The following is a 23,795-nucleotide window of genomic DNA, read 5'->3' as shown; positions in this document are numbered from 1 at the left end:
CGTTGGGAGAAAGATTAAGCGGATGGGTCGAATTTTCTTTACAATCTCTAGTACAAGAGATACCCAGCTACATTAGGGATTCAAAATTTGTAAATAGTATATTTGATCATTTCATCTGGCAGGATAATATCAATTGGCTTTCCAGCGATGTAGTAGCGCTCTATCCTTTAATTCCGCATGGCGTAGCATTGTCAAGTCTGATTTATCATCTAGACACGTATAGTACCTATAATGTGGTGATTAATGATTTCATCCTAATGTCAGTTAAATTTCTTTTAGACTACAACTATTTTAGTTTTGATGGTCTTTTTTACCTACAAAAGAGGGGAGTCAGTATGGGCAGCAAAGTCTCCCCTTCCTTAGCCAATATCGTTAAGTCTAGATGGGAGGCGCTTTACATCTATAATGACCAGGGCTGTGGAGTCGGAGCCGTGGAGTCGAAGCCCATTTTGGTGGAGTCGGTATAAAATGGACCAACTCCGACTCCTAAAATATATAATAAATTGGGTACAGTAGTTTAATGCAGTTTGTGGGGAATATTTTTTTTCATTAGAATTTGGGAAAGTTATGAAATGTACTATAAATATCTGTCCTATTCCTGATCTAAGGGTTTAGACTTTTAGCTGAGATGAATCTGTGCTGCAGTAAATTTATCACTTAAACATGAGCCATGTATGAGAGAGTCATAGTCGGAGTTGGAGCTGGTGTCATGGAAATTGAGGAGTCGGAGGTTTGGCTTACCAACTCCACAGCCCTGATAATGACACTAACATATATAGTTCTAAAATTGTGTGGTATGGTTGATTTATCGACAATCTGCTCTTGGTGTGGGGGGGGGATACAGGAGGAGGCATTGAACTTTATGAAAATCCTAAATTGCAACGATTTTAATCTAAAATTTACTTGGTGTTTTGATAATTATTCTATTATTTTTTTAGATCTTAAATTAATTGGAAATAAATACACCCATTCATACACTTAGAAAGGCTTATCAATCAGCAACAAATCTGGATCGCAAGGATCTTCTTACAAACAATAAGAGAAGTAACAAGGAAAATTTTAGCCCGAACATAACATTCTCTACAACATACAGTCCCCAATACACGAAAATAGTGATTATTATTAAAAAACATATTCCAATGTTACATCAGGATTCTTGTCTCAGCAATATACTCAGTAATGATATCAGATTTGTGGCTAGGAAATCACCTACACTGGGTAATGACACTGTCTCCAAGCCTTTTTCAGAGCGAACATACCAGTCATTCTAAATCGAGTACTTGGCTTGAATTAAATGTTTTTTTCAAATATGGTGCTAATCGTTGCAAAGTATGTCCGCATGTATTAAAAAAGATAACTTTACATCTATACGTAATGAACATACATTCAAAAGACATGATTTTATAAATTGCAACACTCCCTGGGTAATTTACTTTGTGGAATGCTCACAATGTAGAGTGCAATACATAGGTTGTATCACGGGAGCTCTAAAGGTCCGCATAAGAAGACATATTTCGGATGCAGTAATTCCACTAGCAAATAATGCATCCGCAGTTTCAAAACACTTTTCAGGAGTGCATAAAGGAGACGTGTCTGCCCTGAGGTTTCAAGAAATTGAAAAGGTATATCAACCAATACGGGGAGTAGATCATAAAGGTAAACTTTTAAATAGGGAATCTTATTGGATTTTTATGTTGGAAACTCGCTCACCTTCAGGACTTAATTGCAGGCAAGATTTAATACTGCAATATTAAGGCTACGTGCGCACTATCAGGAATTGCTTGCAGAAGTTTCTGCAGCGTTTCTGCAAGGTTCTGCACCTCTTGGCAGCAAAAACGCTGCGGAAAATCTGCAGTGTTTTTTGTGCATTTTTGCCTGAGGATCTGCCATGCATTTTTTTTTTCAATGCAGTATATTGGAGGGACGTGGGCAAAGCGCACAAAAAATGGACATCCTGCTTCTTTTTCTACACATGAAATTCAGTCAGGAAAAATCCTGGTGTGGAGCAATGTTTTAATGGGCACAATAAAAGCTAAGTTTTATTTTAAGAAATTAGCCTGATACGCTGGATCATCCTTCCCTTTTTTCTCATCTAGACGACTTGGCTCAACACTCCGAATGGTGAGCGGACTCAGTTGTGCATTTCTTAAAGAATTAAGTACACCACATTAGATGTGATGCAGCTGAACGTAACTGGGATCTAGTAGTCCTAATGTGAATTGAACATCTTCATCTTGTCCGTGGTTATTATAAATGGACGGGTTTTAAACTTTTTCTGGTTGCAGGGAAAGGTTCCTCTAGCTGGTGGAGATGACAGGGTGCTTCTGACAATGATGCTTCTTAGATTTGGGGGCTGCCTGAAACACAAAAGTGGGGGTTCTGGAAATATGGATTGTAATTGGGCATCTTTTTGTAGTAAAGGTTGTAGTTTCCATGCAGCTCTCCTTAGCACCTCCAGGTTTGGATTGTAGTTGACTACTAAAGGCATCTGGTTGCTTTCTTGTTTAGTTTTGTAATGTAGGAGATGATTCCTTGATATTCTGGTGTCTCTTGCAATCTGGTTTTCAATTGTTCTTGGATGTTAGCCCTGATTCAAAAAGGTCTTTCTGAGGCAATCAAGGTGTTTGGGGGAATCCTATGTCAATTTTTTCTGCTGTGAGCTGTTATTAATAGCCAGGGAACATCTTTGGCTAATGGCCCTTTCCCCGGATAGTAATATCAGCCCCCAGCTAGTTATGAAAATTACGCCTATTTTTAAATTTAATTCTTCATTTTATTTCATTTATAAGAAATCACATGCCTACTTTGCTTGTTTTTAATGCTGTGTAAACTCACCCACAGCATGTCAATTTCTGTAGCGGAGACGCAAGTTTCTGCTGCAGATTTTGACTGATTGAAATGTCATTACATGAGGTGGATCCACATGTATTGAAAAAACAAGTGCGGCATTAGAACACAGCATTTTGAAACGCAGCGAAAACACTCACCCCTGGTCCGACGGTAATCCAAGGGTTAGGGTATGTGCACACGATCCAGACAGGCAGGTGAATCCGCATGTGTTCATTGAAAAATGTGGATAAACTGCATTCAGTACATTGTATGGTTCAGATTTCTCTTGCGGAAACTAGTGACTCCACAAGAGAAATTGACATAGTGCGGTCTTGAAAGATGCGTCACATGTCAGTGTCCATGGGTGATCCGCAGCCTCAGAAGAACGCATAGTGGACATGGGATTTCTACAAATCCCATCCACTATGCTGTAACATCTGACCGCTGCGGGTTTGACACTGCATAAGCACGCAGCGTCAAACCCGCAGTGCACCTGATCATGTGCACATACCCTTAAAGCAATGTCCCATGTTTATTTTTTCAAATAACTTTATCTCCAAAAGAATTCATTGCTGTACAAAAACGCATGCAAAAAATGAACCAAAAACGCTGCAGCAAAGTGAATGAGAAATATGAAGTGTCATGCATACGTTGAGTATTTTTTGGCTTGAGGATTTGGTGCAGAAAATAATCATCAGCATGTCAATACGTTTTTGCCGCATTTTTTGCCTGCGTTTTTCACCCATTGAATGCACTGAAAAAACGCAGGCAAATAAAGTGGCAAAAATGCACTGAGAATTGACATGCTCATGATTATTTTCTGCACCAAATCTGCAAGAAAAAAATACTCAACGTGTGCATGACACTTCACGTTTCTCATTCACTTTGCTGCAGAGTTTTTGCATGCATGTTTTGGATGTGTTTTTTTATGCATTTTTGTAAAGCAATGAATGCTTTTTGGAGATAATTAAAGATATTTGAAAAAGCAAATGTGGGACACTGCTTTAAGGGCTCATACTCATGAGAGAAAAATGGACGAGTGCAATCCGATAAAAAATCGGATTGCACTCTGACCAGTTATTCTATGAGTGAAATCTCATCTGCGATTTTTTTCTCAGCTGAAATCGGACTGAAAAAAAAAAAATCGCACCATGCTGCGTATTGCCCCTTATCTCAGCTGAGACTCGCCAATACAAGTCATTGGGTGCATGAAAAAAAATCGCACGGCACTCAGACCATGCAAGTGCCGTCCAATTTTTATGCACCCCTCTCCTTGAAACTCGATAATTCATCATCCGCATACTGTAAAATCGCAGCAGTACCCGACAATATAGAATAGAGAGAATAGCTATACATACACAGAATAGTTAGATAGAAAGATGTCAGTGACATTAATAATTAGTACAGTGATTGTGTTGCTTACTGTACATGTCATTTATTACTAAATAAAAAAAAATGGCGTGGAGTCCTCCGTAATTTTACACACCAGCAGAGGTAGAGCGGACAGCTGTGGGCAAATATTTGTAGCCTGGGAAGGGGTAATACCCATTGAGCTTCCCAGGCTATTAATATCAGCCCCCAGCTGTAAACTTAGCCTTTACTGGCTAATAAAATGGGGGACCCCAAAAAAAAATTAATGTGGGTGTCCCCCTATTTTAACAGCCAGAAAAGGCTAGGCAGACAGCTGGGGGCTGATATTAATAGCCTAGGAAGGGGCCATGAATATTGACCTCCTCCAAGACTACAAACACCAGCCCTCAGCTGCCCCAGAAATGGCGCATCCATAAGATACGCCAATTCTGGCACTTAGCCTTGCTCTGCCCACTGCCGTGTAGGGGTGGCGAGTGGGTTTATAGGGCAGGGGTTGATGTCAGCTGACATGAAGCCCAGGTTAGTAATGGAGAGGCGTCTATAAGACGCCGCCATTACTAACCCCATAGTGAAAGTGAAATGTGAACAAAAAACACTCACACCCAGAATAAAATATTTTATTTGAAATAAACACACTGAATCCTTTATCATTCTAAATTAAATCCTACTTGGTATATGGACTGTGGCGGACAGGTAAGGATGAGGTTGGTTTATTATTTTACCTTTATTGCAGGTGACCATGGCTTTTGGGATTAGCTGTAAGGTGAGTATATGGTGTTTTTTTATTTTTTTACAGGGGACGAGAACATCAGGGTCAAGGTGTAAGTAAGTGGTAGGTGAGTAAAATGTGTTTATTATTTTTATTTAAATAATTATTTATTTATTTTAACTTTTTTTTACTTTCACTGCGCAAGCCCAGCTGATGAGAGATTACTTCTCCCATCAGCGGCACTTGTGCAGCTTGTGTACTGTGACAGCAGGTGCCGGATAATGGGGCTAGTAGTCCCATCAGTCAGCGCCTGTCACCCGCGGTAAGCTTTTTACCGCGGGTGACAGTCACAGCTGCGGGAATTATGCGGATAGCCTGGTCCCGCATTGCTGTGACACGTGGTAATAATCTTACCGCCGGTCACAGCCCTTGATTCATCATCTGCGTGACAGTGCGGGAAACCAGGGATGTTCAGGGCCCTGTTCGTGTTCGGGTTCGTGATCGGGTGCCCGAACACGAACATTTTTTTGATGTACGGGTTTATTCGCCGAACCCGAACATCAGATCATTCGCTCATCTCTACTGAAGATATTTGCTGCGAATCAAATGTGTCTTATTATGATCTGATGTCTCCCCAGACCACAGAGCTGTAATTGTAGGTTAAAAAAATAAAAGAAATTATACCCACTTTACCTCAACCTCACCTGTCCAGCTGAGCAGCTTATCTCTGGTCTGGTCTTCAGCTTCTTCTCCCACCGTGTTTCCCACACATAATCTGAACTTTGTCTGAGTCCTAGCCTGTGCAGAGAGGCCAAATGTTCTGGGATGAAGCTTGAAGACTTGACCAGAGCTGAGAGCAGTTGAGCAACCTGTTTCTGTCCATTTAGAATCCAGCAAAATGGTGGCCTTATTGTAGCAATTTTGCTGGTTTTGCGAGAAGCAAACGCCACAAAATTTGGGTTAGTCTGAATCCATGAAGATTGAGAAATTTATTTGATTTATCTCTATTTACTCATTGCATCCATCCAAACATACCACCAGCAATTTTAATTATTTTAGGCATACCACTTAATATGCCACAGTTATTTGTTTTGTGCTTATTCCCTGAGGGTTCCGGCAAAGTTTTGAGCTTGTTTCGACTCAATAATTCAATGCCTTATTTCAATATATTTCAGTGACATTTTTATCACTTCCTGGTTCTCAGTGGAGCCAGGCTTAGTGTTAAGGTTAGTTATCCAATTTGTTTAAAAGGAACCTGTCACCATGAAAATTCAAAGATTGATATATAGTTTTGTGAGAAAAGATTCGCTGTTTTCTGTGTCCAGTGGGGGGTTCTATCAGTGACTGACACCTTTCTTTGTATAAGAGTACATACAGAGATAGCTGTCAGTCACTGGTCGGACCGCCCACTGGACCAAAAATCCCAGAAAGAGCAGAGGTCTAAATGGAAAAAACACTGGTTATATTGAATCTTTTCTCACAAAATCATATATCAACTTACTCAGCTCCTCCTGCTCTATAACATACGATAAGATTGGATAGCATTATCATGGTGACAAGTTCCCTTTAAATTTGGAATAATTTGAGCTATAACGCAGAGTCTCATAAAGTGTTAGATTATCCTCATGTTTAGTCACATTTGTTTCTAGAATCATATTTTTTTCAAACTTAACAAATATCAAAATGTGAAATACTATACTTAAAAAATGTAATTTAGAGGCAGTTGTAATTCTTTGATTCTGTTACTGAGACGTAGACAGGCTTCTGTTCAAAAATTCAACATCTGCCTTCAGTAATTACTATCTTATTGCTGTGGCCGGTATGAATATAGTATTTCAATTGTCAGAATATGGATTACCTCTCACAAACACATGTACTGTAGTATTGATCGATGACACTGTGTTCTCTGCTGTGCAGGTATAAGCACCTTCTTCCTCTTTTAGGATCCTTTCAATCACCAAATCAGTCAGACGTTTACTTTGTCCTGGTTGTGCTGCAGAAAATGTACAACATTATGAAATTCACTTAAATCACACAGACAGTCGTGTTGACTTACAAATGTGTTGTGCAGAGCTGGAAGGATATGGATTGGTAAAATTATTTCCTGTTAAAAAACATACCACATTTGTCCATGGACTACATCTGATATTGCAGCTGATTCCCATTTATATAAATGGACCGAAATTCAATACCAGAAAAAAACTCATGAATCACAAGTGACACAATTAGAAGGCAAGAGACTAAAAAGAATCATGCAAATAAAAATGTCCATTGTCACGTTTATTTCATTTCTACTAGGGTCATAAACAGTCGGACTAGCTTGAAAGGGTTGATCATTTTCTCATGTTATTACAGCTTTCCTCACAAGCTGACCTGTACTTCTGTTCATAAAACATGAGACCCCTCACATGGGAAATCTCCTTTTATGTAAGAGGTGTCTGATAAACTGTTCTAGTCACTTAGTCCTCAATCAGCACCTATTTTATGGACAAAAGTGTTGGTCAGTTTGTGAGGAAAGCTGTAATAACGAGAAGGTGGCCAACCCCTTCTAGGGTCTTTATTGGGTCAAGATGTAGCAAGGACAACATAATTGAGAACAGACATCAGCAGCTGCAACATTAGCTCCAAACATTTGCTTTATGTCAGAAAACCAGTGATGTGCATGGTCTGTGACCTGTGCAGAGGTCACTATGCAAGGAGGGAAGGAGAGGTACTGTGAACATCACCTAATGTCAATGGTATGAATATTTGTTATGTGTCTCCATTGTTATTTTTCATTGTAATTCTATGCTCTAATAAAAGGACTGTGAGCCTGCATCGGTGTGTATAATAGAAGCTAAAAAGTGATGGGAAGTATCAGCCTGCACATTGCCTATGATGAGGACAATGTGACCGCCATATTGAAATAAACACATAAAAGATGACCAAAAAATCACCAAAAATAAATTTACCATTAAATTTAACCAGATATTACAGATTTTTGAATGGCAATTTTTTATATCTATAACCCATTCTCATTATTTTATTGATTTGTAAAAAAACACTTTTACTGATAAGGATTATATAAAACCAAAGTAAAACAAATATATTATACAGTGGGTACGGAAAGTATTCAGACCCCTTTAAATTGTTCACTCTTTGTTTCATTGCAGCCATTTGGCAAATTCTAAAAAGTTATTTTTTTCTCATTAAAGTACACTCTGCACTCCATCTTGACTGAAAAAAACAGAAATGTAGACATTTTTGCAAACTTATAAAAAAAGAAAAACAGAAATATTACATGGTCATAAGTATTCAGACCCTTTGCTCAGACACTCATATTTAAGTCACATGCTGTCCATTTCCTTGTGATCCTCCTTGAGATGGTTCTACTCTTTCATTGGAGTCCAGCTGTGTTTAATTAAAGTGATAAGACTTGATTTGGAAAGGCACACACCTGTCTATATAAGACCTCACAGCTCACAGTGCATGTCAGACCAAATGAGAATCATGAGCTCAAATGAACTGCCCAAGGAGCGCAGAGACAGAATTGTGGCAAGGCCCAGATCTGGCCAAGGTTATAAAATAATTTCTGTATTACTCAAGGTTTCTAAGAGCACACTGGCCTCATTAATCCATAAATGGAAGAAGTTTGGGACCACCAGAAGTCTTCCTAGACCTGGCCATCCAGCCAAACTGAGCAATCGTGGGAGAAGAGCCTTGGTGAGAGAGGTAAAGAAGAACCCCAAGATCACTGTGGCTGAGCTCCAGAGATGCAGTAGGGAGATGTGAGAAAGTTCCACAAAGTCAACTATCACTGCAGCCCTCCACCAGTCAGGCCTTTATGGCAGAGTGGCCTGAATGAAGCCTCTCCTCAGTACAAGACATATGAAAGCCCGCATAGAGTTTGCTCAAAAACACATGAGGGACTCCCAGACTATGAGAAATAAGATTCTCTGGTCTGATGAGACGAGAATAGAACTTTTTGGTGATAATGCTAAGCGGTATGTGTGGAGAAAACCAGGCACTGCTCATCACCTGTCCAATACAATCCCAACAGTGAACCATGGTCGTGGCAGCATCATGCCATGAGGGTGTTTTTCAGCTGCAGAGACAGAACAACTGGTTGCAATTGAAGGAAACATGAATGAGACCAAGTACAGAGATATCCTGGATGAAAACCTCTTCCAGTGAGCTCTGGACATCAGACTTGGCCGAAGGCTGACCTTCCAACAAGACAATGACCCTAAGCACACAGCTAAAATAAGAAAGGAGTGGCTTCAGAACAACTCTGACCATTCTTGACTGGCCCAGCCAGAGCCTTGACCTAAACCCAATTGAGCATCTGTGGAGAGACCTGAAAATGGCTGTCCACCAACATTCACCATCCAACCTGACGGAGCTGGAGAGGATCTGCAAGGAAGAATGGCTGAGGATCCCCAAATCCAGGTGTGAAAAACTTGTTGCATCATTCCCAAGAAGACTCATGGCTGTACTAGCTCAAAAGGGTGCTTCTACTCAATACTGAGCAAAGGGTCTGAATACTTATGACCATGTGATATTTCAGTTTTTCTTTTTTAATAAATTTGCAAAAATGTCTACATTTCTGTTTTTTTTCAGTCAAGATGGGGTGCAGAGTGTACTTTAATGAGAAAAAAATGAACTTTTTAGAATTTACCAAATGGCTGCAATGAAACAAAGAGTGAAAAATTTAAAGGGGTCTGAATACTTTCCGTACCCACTGTATAAACCAATTGATATCTCATTTTACTATAACATGCAGCATGTACAAAATCAGCACCCAAAGACTGTGAATCACCTGTTATTATTCTGTCCTTGTAAGTCCACGTTACCTTCGGGGAAGGGTATCCTGCTGCTTTACATGATAACCTTAAGTTTTCTCCTTCATTTAGTGACACATTTGTGGGCAGTTCAGTAAAAGATGGAGCATAGTAGATGGCTAGGCTTACTGTGTGAGAATCTTTTCCAGCAGTGTTGATAGCAGTACATGTATAATTACCAGCATCTTTTTTCTACAGAGATAAATTCAGGAATACTTCTGTTTAATACATCACACAATCTAATAGATGTAGCAGTAGTTGTTGTAAAAATTCAAGAATATAGAAAGTAAAGTATCAAACATTTTAAATTAAGAACGTAAAGTAATTTCTATGTAAAATCATAAATTCACATATTGTATGTCATGATAACTGTAAAACTAATGGGGATATTTTAGCATACGATGCAATTATATAAGAAGTTCTCAAGGCGTTTTGATAAATGCATTAACATTGCATATTTGTCTGATGTCTGCTACATTTGTAAACCTTACAGGTTTAAAAGTGAGAGACCGATAATAATGGTATTGCTCCTGGAGAAGGAGTGTTAAAACTAGGGATTGGGGGGAGGGTATTCATTTTATAATTGGGGAAGATTGTGCAGAGGTCACTATCTGCACTAATAAAGAAATTGGGTGTGGTGTTAGAAAAGTCAATATAGTAAGAAGGAATAGAGGTACAAAGAGATACATAAAATGCATGTACACTAATGCCAGAAGCCTCACCAACAAAATGGAGGAATTAGAATTATTTTTATTGGGAAATAATTATGACATGGTAGGGATATCGGAGACGTGGCTGGACGAGAGCCATGACTGGGCAGTTAATTTACAGGGCTATAGTATGTTCAGAAATGACCATACAAGCAAGCAAGGTGGGGGGGGTTGTGTTTATATGTAAAATCATCCTTAAAACCCATCTTGCGTGAGAATATATGTGAATCTAATGAAAATGTAGAGTCCCTGTGGGTGGAGATAAGGGGAGGGGGAAAAATAATAAGTTACTGATAGGGGTTTGTTATAAGTCTCCAAAAATAATGGAAGCAGCGGAGAATATGCTCAAAAAGCAAGTAGATGAAGCAGCGACTCAAGGAGAAGTCATTATTATGGGGGACTTCAACTACCCTGAAATACATTGGAGAACAGAAACCTGTAGTTCCAGCAAAGGTAATAGGTTTTTGACAACCATGAGAGAAAATTACCTTTCACAACTGGTTCTGGACCCAACAAGAAGGGGGTCACTGCTAGACCTAATATTAACAAACAGGCCAGACCACATATCAAATATACGAGTTGGGGGTCACTTGGGTAATAGTGATCACAAAATAATATGTTTTCATGTATCCTTTAATAAGATGTGTAGTAGAGGGGTTACAAGGACACTAAACTTCAGGAAGGCAAATTTCCAACGGTCGAGAGATGATGTTAGTGCAATAAACTGGGATGATATCCTGAGACATAAAACTACACAAAGCAAATGGGAGACATTTATTAGCTTCCTGAATAGGACCTGTGCACAATATATATCCTATGGGAATAAACATACTAGAAATAGGAGGAAACCACTATGGCTAACTAGAGCTGTAAGAGGAGCAATAAGTGACAAAAAGAACGCATTTAGAGAACTAAAGTAAGTAGGTAGTTATGAGGCATTAAAAAAATATAGAAAATTAAATAAATTCTGTAAAAACCAAATCAAGGCAGGAAAGATTGAGACAGAGAGACTCATTGCCAGATAAAGTAAAAATAATCCCAAAATATTCTTTAACTATATAAATAGTAAAAAACTAAAAAATGATAGTGTTGGCCCCCTTAAAAATAGTCTGGGTGAAATGGTGGATGAGGATGAGGAAAAAGCCAATATGCTAAATGCTTTTTTTTCAACAGTATTTACACAAGAAAATCGCATGACAGAAAACATGATCAGTGATAACAAAAAGTCTCCATTAAATGTCACTTGCTTAACCCAGCAGGAAGTACGGCGGCGTCTAAAAAGTCACTAAAGTTGACAAATCCCCGGGCCCGGATGGGATACACCCACGAGTAGTGCAGGAATTAAGTAAAGTCATAGATAGACCATTATTTTTAATCTTTAAAGATTCCATAATAACAGGGTCTGTATCACAGGACTGGCGTATAGCAAATGTGGTGCCATTCAAAAAGGGGACAAAAGCCAAACTTGGAAATTATAGGCCAGTAAGCTTAACCTCTACTGCGGGTAAAATCCTGGAGGGTTTCCGAAGAGATGCTATACTAGAGTACCTGAAGAAAAATAACCTCATGACCCAATATCAACATGGGTTTACGAGGGACCGTTCCTGTCAAACTAATCTGATCAGCTTTTATGGAGAGGTAAGTTCCGGACTGGACCAAGGAAATGCAGTGGATGTTGTGTATATGGACTTTTCAAAAACTTTTGATATCGTTCCACACAAAAGGTTGATACATAAAATGAGAACAATGGGGATAGGGGAAAATATATGTAAGTGGGTTAAGAACTGGCTCAGTGATAGGAAACAAAGGGTGGTTATTAATGGAACACACTCAGACTAGGTCACAGTTAACAGTGGGGTACCACAGGGGTCAGTATTGGGCCAGCTTCTTTTTAACATATTTATTAGTGACCTTGTAGGGGGCATACAGAGTAGTATTTCAATATTTGCAGATGACACTAAACTCTGCAGGGTTATCAATACAGAGGAGGACAATTTTATATTAAAGGAGGATCTATGTAAACTAGAAGCTTGGGCTGATAAATGGCAAATGAGCTTTAATGGGGATAAATGTAAGGTAATGCACTTGGGCAGAGGAAATAAAATGTATAATTATTTTCTTAATTGTAAAACACTGGGAAAAACGGTAATTGAAAAAGACCTGGGTGTAATGGTGGACGACAAGCTCACATTTGGTGGCCAGTGTCAGGCAGCTGCTGCAAAGGCAAATAAAATAATGGGATGCATTAAAAGAGGCATAGATGCTCATGAGGAGAACATAATTTTACCTCTATACAAGTCACTAGTGCGACCACACTTAGAATACTGTGTGCAGTTCTGGTCTCCGGTGTATAAGAAAGACATAGCTGAACTAGAGCTGGTGCAGAGAAGAGCCACCAAGGTTATTAGAGGACTGGGGGGTCTGCAATACCAAGACAGGTTATTATGACTCGCCCCCTGGGCCGTGGGGCACTCGAGACCGGACTTCAGGGCAATGCTGGGAGTAGTAGTGGCGACCCGGCCCCGTGGCTCAGGGTGGTCAGACCAGTGGTAGTCTATGATGTGCTGTAGGTAATGTCCGACTATGCCACCCGTGGATTGCGGTCAGGGAGGACCGCCGCTGCAAGGCAGACCGCTGAGGCTGGTGTTGGGGATGCAGCAGGGAATAGTACGACTCCCCACGGGAGAAGTGTAGCCTCAGGGCAGGTAATAGGATGCTGGGGGTGATGGTGCAGGCGCAGCAGTAACCACACAGAGTCCAATAATGCAGTCCAGGGTCTTTTACTGATCTTATCACAGACCCACCAGGAGTACAGGGTAGGAATGGACCTGGGTGTCTGAGCGCATTCAGGCGAGCTCCGCTGGTCAGGGTGAGTGGGTAGGCCTACCGTTCTCTTTCTCTGTCCTTGCTGACTATCTCCCCCTTTAGTGGTATGATAGCCCACGTCCCTGAGCTTGCCGTGTACTACGCCTGTATGGCTTGAGACTCGGGCCTTAGGTACCTGTAGCTTCTCCGTGCTGTACCGGTCCCTCTGTGTGGCGGAGCCTCCAGGCTTCTTAGGCCAAGGGACCTGAAATCCCTTGCGGGTTGGTTTTCTGCTGCAGGACCTGCAACCCTGACAGCCTCGGACCCCAGTTTCCGGTTGTGTAATCTCTCTCTCTGCCAGGACCGGCTCTCGTCGCCTCTGTCCCTAGCTTTCTGTTCCTCCTTTGCCTCCTGGACTCCTCAGCTGCGGCTGACCTGTCCATCTCTTCTGGGAACCCTTCTGGATGCTTCAGCTGTGGGTGTTGGTCTCCCTAACCCTGCCCTCAGTACCAGTTTTTATAGGGGCAGCCTGCTCCCCCTACTGGCCTGGGACAGAAGGTGCTGCATGCAAATGGTCCATGACCAGAGAACCTCCCTCCTGCTCTCAGACACAGCCTTACAAGTTTGTGGCATCCAGGCCTGGGGTGACACAATTACATTTGGGGTTATTTAGTTTGGAAAAAAGAAGGCTTAGGGGTGATCTTATTACTATGTACAAGTATATGAGGGGACAGTACAAAGACCCTTCTACTGATCTTTTTACTCTGAGGCTTTGGACGGGGACAAGGGGGCATCTTCTACGTCTGGAGGAAAGAAGGTTTAATCATAATCACAGATGCAGATTCTTTACTGTAAGAGCAGTGAGACTATGGAACTCTCTGCCGCATGATGTTGTAATGAGTGATTCACTACTAAAATCTAAGAAGGGCATGGATGCCTTTCTTGAAAAGTATGATATTGCAGGTTATATATACTAGATTCCTTGATAGGGCATTGATCCAGGGAACTAGTCTGGTTGCCGTATGAAGTCAGGAAGGAATTTTTTTCCCCAATGTGGAGCTTAGTGTTTGCCACATGGATCAACATGTTAGGCTATGGGTTGAACTAGATGGACTTAGTCTTCCTCCAACCTTAAAAACTATGTTACTATGTATTCAAAATGAGAACAATAAGCGACCTTCTCTAAAGTCACAGTCCATCACCTATGCCGTCACACAGCTCCCTCTCCCCAGCTCCCCCAGACAGCACCAGAAATTGAGATTATGAACCCTGGACAGCACCTCTCTTCTGACTATGTTAACATTACCATCTCTACTACTATTACTGCTAACATTACCACCTCTATGACTCTTACTACTAACATTACCACCTTTACTACTATTACTACTAACATTACCACCTCTACGACTATTACTACTAACATTACCACCTCTATGACTATTACTACTAATATTATCACCTCTACTACTATTACTACTAACATTATCACCTCTTTTACTAATAGTACTAACATTACCACCTCTACTACTATTAGTACTAACATTATCACCTCTACTACTAACATTATCACCTCTACCACTATTATGACTAATATTATAACCTTTACTACTATTAAAACTAACATTATAACCTCTACTACTATTAGTACTAACATTATCACCTCTACTACTACTACTAACATTACCACCTCTACCACTATTTCTACTAATATTATCACCTCTACTACTAGTACTACTAACATTATCACCTCTATTGCTAATAGTACTAAAATTACCACCTCTACTACTATTAGTACTAACATTATCACCTCTACCACTATTACGACTCACATTATCACTTCTACTACTAGTACTACTAACATTACCACCTCTACTATTACTACTAACATTATCACCTCTACTACTATTACCGCTAACATTATCACCTCTACTACTATTACCGCTAACATTGTCACCTCTACTACTATTACTACTAACATTACCACCTCTACTACTATTACTACTAACATTATCACCTCTACTACTATTACTACTAACATTATCACCTCTGCTGCCATTACTACTAATATTACCACGTTTACTACTATTACCACTAACATTACCACTTCTTCAGCATACCACGACCTGCCATCTGCCATAGCAACCCATTGGCACCCCTTAATCACTTTGCAAGGAGGGTGATGGGTATATGGAATAGCATGCCCCCATGCTGCACTCTGTAAATATTGCGGTTGATGACATTTAACAGGTTAACAGCAGCAGGTGGAGCTCAGCTCTATTCGCTGCTGTCAGAAATGGATGATGGCTGAATAACAGTCATCATCTGACAGGAATAGTGCAGGGGGCGAAGCTTTGCACATGTGCAGCTCTCTTCGATAACGGGTTAAATAGATATCTTAGACCTGAAAAGACTGGTGCATTTTCTTTTAATATTGGCCTTAATGACTGTATAAACCAAAAATTAAAATTAGATTTTATGACTTTAGCTACACTAGACATAAAAAATTTAATGTTCGGAAGGAAAACCTTCAAAAAGGATCATGCAACTATTCTGACATGGATTTTCAAAGTGGGAATACCAGCCTTGTCAGGTCTTAAAGTTTAATCTATGGAGTTCATATTGGAAAATCTGGTGACAGATCCACTTTTATGATACTAACCTATAAATCAGCTTTCTAGTCTATCAATCTCTTGCGACTTCTAATATTGCTACCGAAACTAGAACCTCTTTTACAATTACTGTTATGATCTGCAACAAGTACTAAGGAAAGATAGGTGAAAGCTGTCCCTACAGTAAGACTAAGCTGAATCCCTACGATGTAGCGGGCTGCCTGTTCCTAGCAAACAGACCCGCCGTTGTCCTCGGCTAGTCTGAACGAAGACCTATAGCATAAGGGGAGGGGTCCCTAAAAGAACTAAGGACTGGGACAAAAAAGGGACACCTCCTAAACAGAGAAGTTGTTGCAGAACACAAAAAGACAAACTGACAAAAAGGTACTAGAGGTCCCAGAAGGACCAAGCGAACTGACAGAGAAAGGCACAGAAGCACCTGGCTAGAGAAACAGTCAAACACTGAAGTCCAGCACAGCCAAAAGGACGGAGCTGGAATATAAAGGCAGATGGTCACGTGACCGCAAAACACAAGATGGAAAAAACAAACAGGAGGGTTCTAACAATTACTGATAAAACTAAAAGAAAAATAATTATAGTGATTATCATGAGTTTTTGTGTAAACTTGGAGAAAGTATTTAGATTGCACATCTGAGACCAGCGGCAGAGTAGTGCTCAGCCAACATGGCTTGACAGCCTGAAGACTGAGGGGCCTGATCACATCACATATCAAAACAGAAATACAGCACTGCAATCTTCATAAAACCAGAACTTTATTGAAACACACTAAAAAAGGCTGAAAAAAATATTTTTAAGTGTGCTTCAATAAAGTTTTGTTTTATGAAGATTTTAGTGCTTGATTTTGACATTGTGATGATTGGAAAATAGGGACACAGTAGTGGCCTGACGTCTGTTACTCATCTGTCCTCGATTTAGTGATGAGCAGTTTGTCATCTGTAATTCTGCTTCCGGGTTGCAGTAGCGCTCCTGTACTATCACTCTCCAAAGACATTTACCCAAGACACCGCCTGAGAACTCAGGCATCTGCCACTACAGCTGCTGTTCACAGCTCATTCTGTGGCTGTCAGGCCAGGTGTTAGTGCAACACAGTTTGAAAAGGGAGAGGAAGCCCAGACACTAGGGAAAGGGGGAAGTGGAGACCTCCTAGTCTGGTCTAGCATCACTCTGTCTCAACTAACGTCCCTATATTGTCTCTTCAGCAATCGCCGCACGCGTGCCTCGCCCTACTTTCCCTGGCGTAAGGCTACGGCTAGGGATGGAAGGAGATGAGCCCTAGTCAACCTCTACTAAACACTAAAGACAACAAGGAAGACAAAACAGGGGGAAATTGCTTAGCTTTTAGAAAACTCCAAATATGCACACGGCCTCAAGCTCCAGAGAGGACGAGGTACTGCTCCTGCTAAGCCACACAAGTAAAAATGAGTATAGCCGGCGACTCCCTCTCAGACACACCAGGTATATATACACCCAGTCCAGAGAGCTAATTAGCAACAGGGAGGAGCCGCTTGGTCCTAAAGACAGCCTCTTAACTAATCTCCTAATCTTACCGTAGAGATCTCCTGCAACCAACTGCAGGGCGACTGTCTGTCACCTCTGACACACCTGTGACAGTGGCTCCTGGCATATTCATCTCTGCCATTCAGTCACAGTCAGCTGCCAGACATAATCAGCTCTGCTAATCAGTCACAGTGAGCCGCCAGACACATTCAGCTCTGTTATACTGCCACAGTTTGTCTCTGGTCATACTCAGCTGTTGCTCTATTGCAATGCTACAAAAGTCCTGTTACTTCCTCCACTCTTCTACATCTTCACACTCTGCTCCATGGCGTCAGTGAGCCTCCTGCTCTGATTTACTCTGGACTTCTGCATTATCTCCACAGTGATTGACCAGGGTCTCTAGGCTCTGAGGCTCCATCCCGAGCCTGTGTTGTATACCACTTGCTCTTCCAGAACAAGAGCTTGGAGGACCCTCCTCACCATGTGACCCATGATGGCTTCACTCCTTATTACAACCTTACAGCGGTAACTGCTTTATTTTTTCATTTGCAAACATTACAATTACCTCAGCATTGTGCACAATGAATCCTCCAGATTTCAGCACCTGATATTTTCCAGTTGCCTCTATTATTGGTGCATTGTTCTTTTTCCAGGATATTGCTGGTGGCGGAATTCCATATGTCATACAAGGAATGGTAACTTGGAAACTATTTCTCACAAAATAGTCTTTGGTATTTTTTATGATCTTGGGTGGGACTGAAGATGAAAAAAAAATGGATGGAAATTAAAAAGAGATCACTACACTAATCTTGTCATATATTGGGGGATGAAACTGAGAAAAGTAATTGCTAAAGTGCACCTGTCAGCAGGATTGTGCTTAATAAACCACATACACTGTCAGGTGGGCATCATTACACTGAGTAAAATAATACCTTTGTTGATGAAATCCGTCCTGTGATTATTTTATAATCTTTATTTTCAGTTCTGCCATAATGATATGCTCATGCTCTGGGACGGGACTTTAGGGAGGGGCTGTAACTGATGCTCTCATTATGTATGCCCATCTCTGGCCTCTGACAGGTCACAAGACGGATTTCATCAGCAAAGGAACCATTTTACTCAGTGTAACGGCGCCCACCTGACAGTGTATGTGGTTTACTAAGCACAATCCTACTGACAGGTGCACTTTAAAGGAATAATGATGAGTTAATGAGAGACTGCCACAGAGAACACCTGATGCCGAGCCGTTCTAGTCACCTGACCAATGCAGCCAATCACAGGCCTTAACGGTCCTGAAGCGGAAAAGCAGTGACATCATTGTTCTGAAGAAGACCATGGAGCAGCCTGTCGTGACCCGCAGGACTCACAGCAGGTAAGTACGTGTCAGTCTGCTATTTTCACTCCATAAATACTTACAGTAACGTTTTTATTTAGCACAGAGTACCCCTTTAATAAATGAGCCTAGTCTACTGAAGAACCCTTCATCGTCCATCACAGCTCTCAGCATAAGGGCGAGTTCAGACATGCGTACAGTCAGTCAGTGTGCTCAATGGACCCAATAATATCTACAGTAGTGTGCCAGTGTACACAAGTCATTTTTTCCCATAGATCTATGGTACATGTGAAAATTGCAGAATGAACTAGTCTGGTTGATTTTATGGACCAGGCAACTACATGTCAATAACTGGCGGCCGCTGCTCTTATAATACACATAAACACAACGTGATAGAAGGTTTTTGATTTTTATCCAAAATGCTCCTTTATTAGAGATATGATTTATGGTTTCTACAACCAGTTGCTCACTGTTTACAATAAGATGTTATTTTTAGTTTTCATACTTACTCAGAACGAATAGGGTCATGTTAAAGCTGACAGAGCCGGCTATGTTTTCCGCTACACAGGTGTATTGGCCGGCATCCTCTGGCTGAATAAATGCTATTTGTAAAGCCCCATTGCTGATTATTCTCTGTCCAGAAAGGGGTGCTCCATCTTTACCCCAACTAATCTCAGGTGTTGGATTTCCATAGGCCTCACAGAGCATTGTGACAGACTCATCCACAGAGACGGTGTACTCCTTCTGATGTGGCTTTATTGCTGGCGGCTCTACAATATAACATACAATCAATACAAGTATTACTAGGAGTGGACACCTGAAATGCTAAATAAAGTAAACGCCTGTATGAAAGAGGTAAATGTTATATTACTTGTGCGGTTAGGCGGCCTTTTACAAAAGCTCCCTGCCCCCATAGACATTACACTGTGAGTGAAGCAACGGCAAAAACCTGATATATAGCAGCATTTTATAAATAAACTCAAGCAGGGAGACAATGAATCTGTGAAGAAGTATGTTTCCACCCAGTCTGTCTATATTCTCATTTTAATGATGTGACAGAGCACTTCTGGATGACTTGGCTTGATCTTAAAGAGAACTGTGGAGCCATACAGTTGCATCTACTTAGTCGTTTCTTCCTACACCCTGCTCTTTGATCAGTGTGGGTAGAAAACAATGAGCTGGACAATTCATGCTGGAGCCTGGAAGTATGAGTAAGCCAGAGAAATCTAGGCATGCAACAAAAAAACCCTTCCAACCTCTATCTATCACCACCTAGAAAAAACTCAAAGTAAAATAAGACCAAATATAATCCTTCCTCAAATATATATTAGGAAAATAAAAACAATTTCTAGCAAATTTAGGGATATAAAGCTCGGTGAAAGTTGGGGTTCTCCACTATCTCACTATTTTGTCAGCTCTGTATGACTTCCTGCTTCTGAGCTGTAAAATACTGTATGAGTGTGTGGGGACACTGAGACGGAGCACGTAAACACATGCCAAATGTAGAAGTTTATATGACAGGGTAAGATTGATCCCTGTGTATTTTGGAGCAGCAGGAGGAGGTTAGAAGCAGCAGTATAAGTAAATTATATGGCGTGTGATTGGCTACTGCTGGGTCTGCATTGTATGTAATTAAGGTTCCTAAGATACTTCATCGTTAGGGCATTATGCACTAAGCACTTGCTGTTGGTCTCACTCTGGGGCAGTTTGAGATGTACCATTTACTCTAAGACTTCATCTTATGATTGTACTAGTTACTGCTGTCATTTACCTCAGTCTGAGTGTAATATTTACATACAGTACAGACCAAAAGTTTGGACACACCTTCTCATTTAAAGATTTGTCTGTATTTTCATCACTATGAAAATTGTACATTCACACTGAAGGCATCAAAACTATGAATTAACACATGTGGAATTACAGTGCTGGCCAAAAGTATCGGCACCCCTGCAATTCTGTCAGATAATACTCAGTTTCTTCCTGAAAATGATTGCAATCACAAATTCTTTGGTATTATTATCTTCATTTAATTTGTCTTCAATGAAAAAACACAAAAAGAATTGTCCTAAAGCCAAATTGGATACAATTCCACACCAAACCTAAAAAAGGGGGTGGACAAAAGTATTGGCACTGTTTGAAAAATCATGTGATGCTTCTCTATTTCGTGTAATTAACAGCGCCTGTAACTTACCTGTGGCACCTAACAGGTGTTGGCAATAACTAAATCACACTTGCAGCCAGTTAACATGGATTAAAGTTGACTCAACCTCTGTCCTGTGTCCTTGTGTGTACCACATTGAGCATGGAGAAAAGAAAGAAGACCAAAGAACTGTCTGAGGACTTGAGAAACCAAATTGTGAGGAAGCATGAGCAATCTCAAGGCTACAAGTCCATCTCCAAAGACCTGAATGTTCCTGTGTCTTCCGTGCGCAGTGTCATCAAGAAGTTTAAAGCCCATGGCACTGTGGCTAAGCTCCCTAGATGTGGATGGAAAAGAAAAATTGACGAGAGATTTCAACGCAAGATTGTGCGGATGGTGGATAAAAAACCTCGGCTAACATCCAAACAAGTTCAAGCTGCCCTGCAGTCCGAGGGTACAACAGTGTCAACCCGTACTATCCGTCGGTGTCTGAATGAAAAGGGACTGTATGGTAGTATACCCAGGAAGACCCCACTTCTTACCCCGAGACATAAAAAAGCCAGGCTGGAGTTTGCCAAAACTTGCCTGCGAAAGCCTAAAACATTTTGGAAGAATGTTCTCTGGTCAGATGAGACAAAAGTAGAGCTTTTGGGGGAAAAGCATCAACATAGAGTGTACAGGAAAAAAAAGAGGCATTCAAAGAAAAGAACACGGTCCCTACAGTCAAACATGGCGGAGGTTCCCTGATGTTTTGGGGTTGCTTTGCTGCCTCTGGCACTGGACTGCTTGACCGTGTGCATGGCATTATGAAGTCTGAAGACTACCAACAAATTTTGCAGCATAATGTAGGGTCCAGTGTGAGAAAGCTGGGTCTCCCTCAGAGGTCATGAGTCTTCCAGCAGTAAAATGACCCAAAACACACTTCCAAAAGCACTATAAAATGATTTGAGAGAAAGCACTGGAGACTTCTAAGGTGGCCAGCAATGAGTCCAGACCTGAATCCCATAGAACACCTGTGGAGAGATCTCAAAATGGCAGTTTGGAGAAGGCACCCTTCAAATATCAGGGACCTGGAGCAGTTTGCCAAAGAAGAATGGTCTACAATTCCAGCACAGCATTGTAAGAAACTCATTGATGGTTACCAGAAGCGGTTGTTCGCAGTTATTTTGGCTAAAGGTTGTGCAACCAAGTATTAGGCTGAGGGTGCCAATACTTTTTTCTAGTCCATTTTTGGAGTTTTGTGTGAAATGATCAATGATTTGATTTTTGCTTCATTCTCTTTTGTGTTGTTTTCCTTGCAAGCAAATTAAATGAAGATAATAATACCAAAGAATTTGTGATTGCAATCATTTTCAGGAAGAAACTGAGTATTATCTGACAGAATGGCAGGGGTGCCAATACTTTTTGCCACCACTGTATATACTTAACAAAAAAGTGTGAAACAACTGAAAATATGTCTTATATTCTAGGTTCTTCAAAGTTGCCACCTTTTGCTTTGATGACTGCTTTGCACACTCTTGCCATTCTCTTGATGAGCTTCAAGAGGTAGTCACCGGAAATGGTCTTCCAACAATCTTGAAGGAGTTCCCAGAGATGCTTAGCACTTGTTGGCCCTTTTGCCTTCACTCTGTGGTCCAGCTCACCCCAAACCATCTCGATTGGATTCAGGTCTGGTGACTGTGGAGGCCAGGTCATCTGGGGTAGCACCCCATCACTCTCCTCCTTGGGCAATTAGCCCTTTCACAGCCTGGAGGTGTGTTTGGGGTTATTGTCCTGTTGAAAAATAAATGATGGTCTAACTAAACGCAAACCGGATGGAATAGCATGCCGCTGCAAGATGCTGTGGTAGTATGCCTTCAATTTTGAATAAATCCCCAACAGTGTCACCAGCAAAGCACCCCCACACCATCACACCTCCTCCTCCATGCTTCACGGTGGGAACCAGGGTTGTAGAGTCCATCCGTTCACCTTTTCTGCGTCGCACAAAGACACGGTGGTTGGAACCAAAAATCTCAAATTTAGACTCATCAGACCAAAGCACAGATTTCCACTGGTCTAATATCCATTCCTTGGGTTCTTTAGCCCAAACAAGTCTCTTCTGCTTGTTACCTGTCCTTAGCAGTGGTTTCCTAGCAGCTATTTTACCATGAAGGCCTGCTGCACAAAGTCTCCTCTTAACAGTTGTTGTAGAGATGTGTCTGCTGCTAGAACTCTGTGTGGCATTGACCTGGTCTCTAATCTGAGCTGCTGTTAACCTGCGATTTCTGAGGCTGGTGACCCGGATAAACTTATCCTCAGAAGCAGAGGTGACTCTTGGTCCCAACCCCATTTATAAGTAGTGTTGAGCCACCCCAGTAGTGTTCGGGTTCGGTTCGGTTCGTCGAACACCGGGATGTTCGAGGAACTGTTCGTCGAACTGTTCGTCGAACACCTTAGAACACCGTCGAACACCGTTAAAACCAATGGCAGGCAAACAAAAACACATAGAAACACATAGAAAACACCTGCAAAGGTGTCCAAAAGCTGACAAACTGCTCAGAAGACACTCTCTTTAAAAAAGCCGGCCGGCAAATTCAGCAGCGGCATACACCGGTACCCGACAATTTAGACAAGAAGGAATAGAGCATCACACATAGATTAGATAGATAGAAACATGTCAGTCACACATATAAGAAGCACAGTGACAGTGTTGGTTACTGCACTTGTCATTTAGTGTAAAGGATTTATTAAAAAAAATATTAGTGTTTTCATGCACCGTCTCTTTAAAAAAGCCGGCCGGCAATTCAGCATCTGTACCCGACAATTTAGAACAGAAAGAATAGAGCTTCACACATAGATTAGATAGATAGAAACATGTCAGTCACATATATAATAAGTACAGTGAGAGTGTTGCTTACTGTACTTGTCATTTAGTGTAAAGGATTTATTTAAAAAAATAATAGTGTTTTCAT

The 23,795-nt window shown here is 41.0% G+C and overlaps 1 protein-coding gene across 3 annotated transcripts in view; it reads right to left on the bottom strand.

The window, feature by feature from the left end:
* HMCN1 (hemicentin 1) overlaps positions 1–23,795 on the bottom strand; it is a 924,522-nt gene that overhangs the window by 291,677 nt on the left and 609,050 nt on the right. For all 3 annotated transcript variants that reach the window (XM_073642974.1, XM_073642975.1, XM_073642976.1), the window contains exons 81-84: positions 19,214–19,474; positions 17,937–18,127; positions 9,708–9,921; positions 6,768–6,902 (exon numbers count right to left, since the gene is read on the bottom strand). In XM_073642974.1, the coding sequence (XP_073499075.1) occupies positions 6,768–6,902; positions 9,708–9,921; positions 17,937–18,127; positions 19,214–19,474 (801 nt within the window). The remainder of the gene's footprint in view (positions 1–6,767; positions 6,903–9,707; positions 9,922–17,936; positions 18,128–19,213; positions 19,475–23,795) is intronic.

Source organism: Phyllobates terribilis, unplaced genomic scaffold (genome assembly GCF_046119375.1).
Source record: "Phyllobates terribilis strain yellow unplaced genomic scaffold, ASM4611937v1 Scaffold_8__6_contigs__length_399053987, whole genome shotgun sequence".
In the NCBI taxonomy this organism is placed as follows: Eukaryota; Metazoa; Chordata; class Amphibia; order Anura; family Dendrobatidae; genus Phyllobates; species Phyllobates terribilis.
This window is presented reverse-complemented; position numbering and strand designations above follow the sequence as displayed.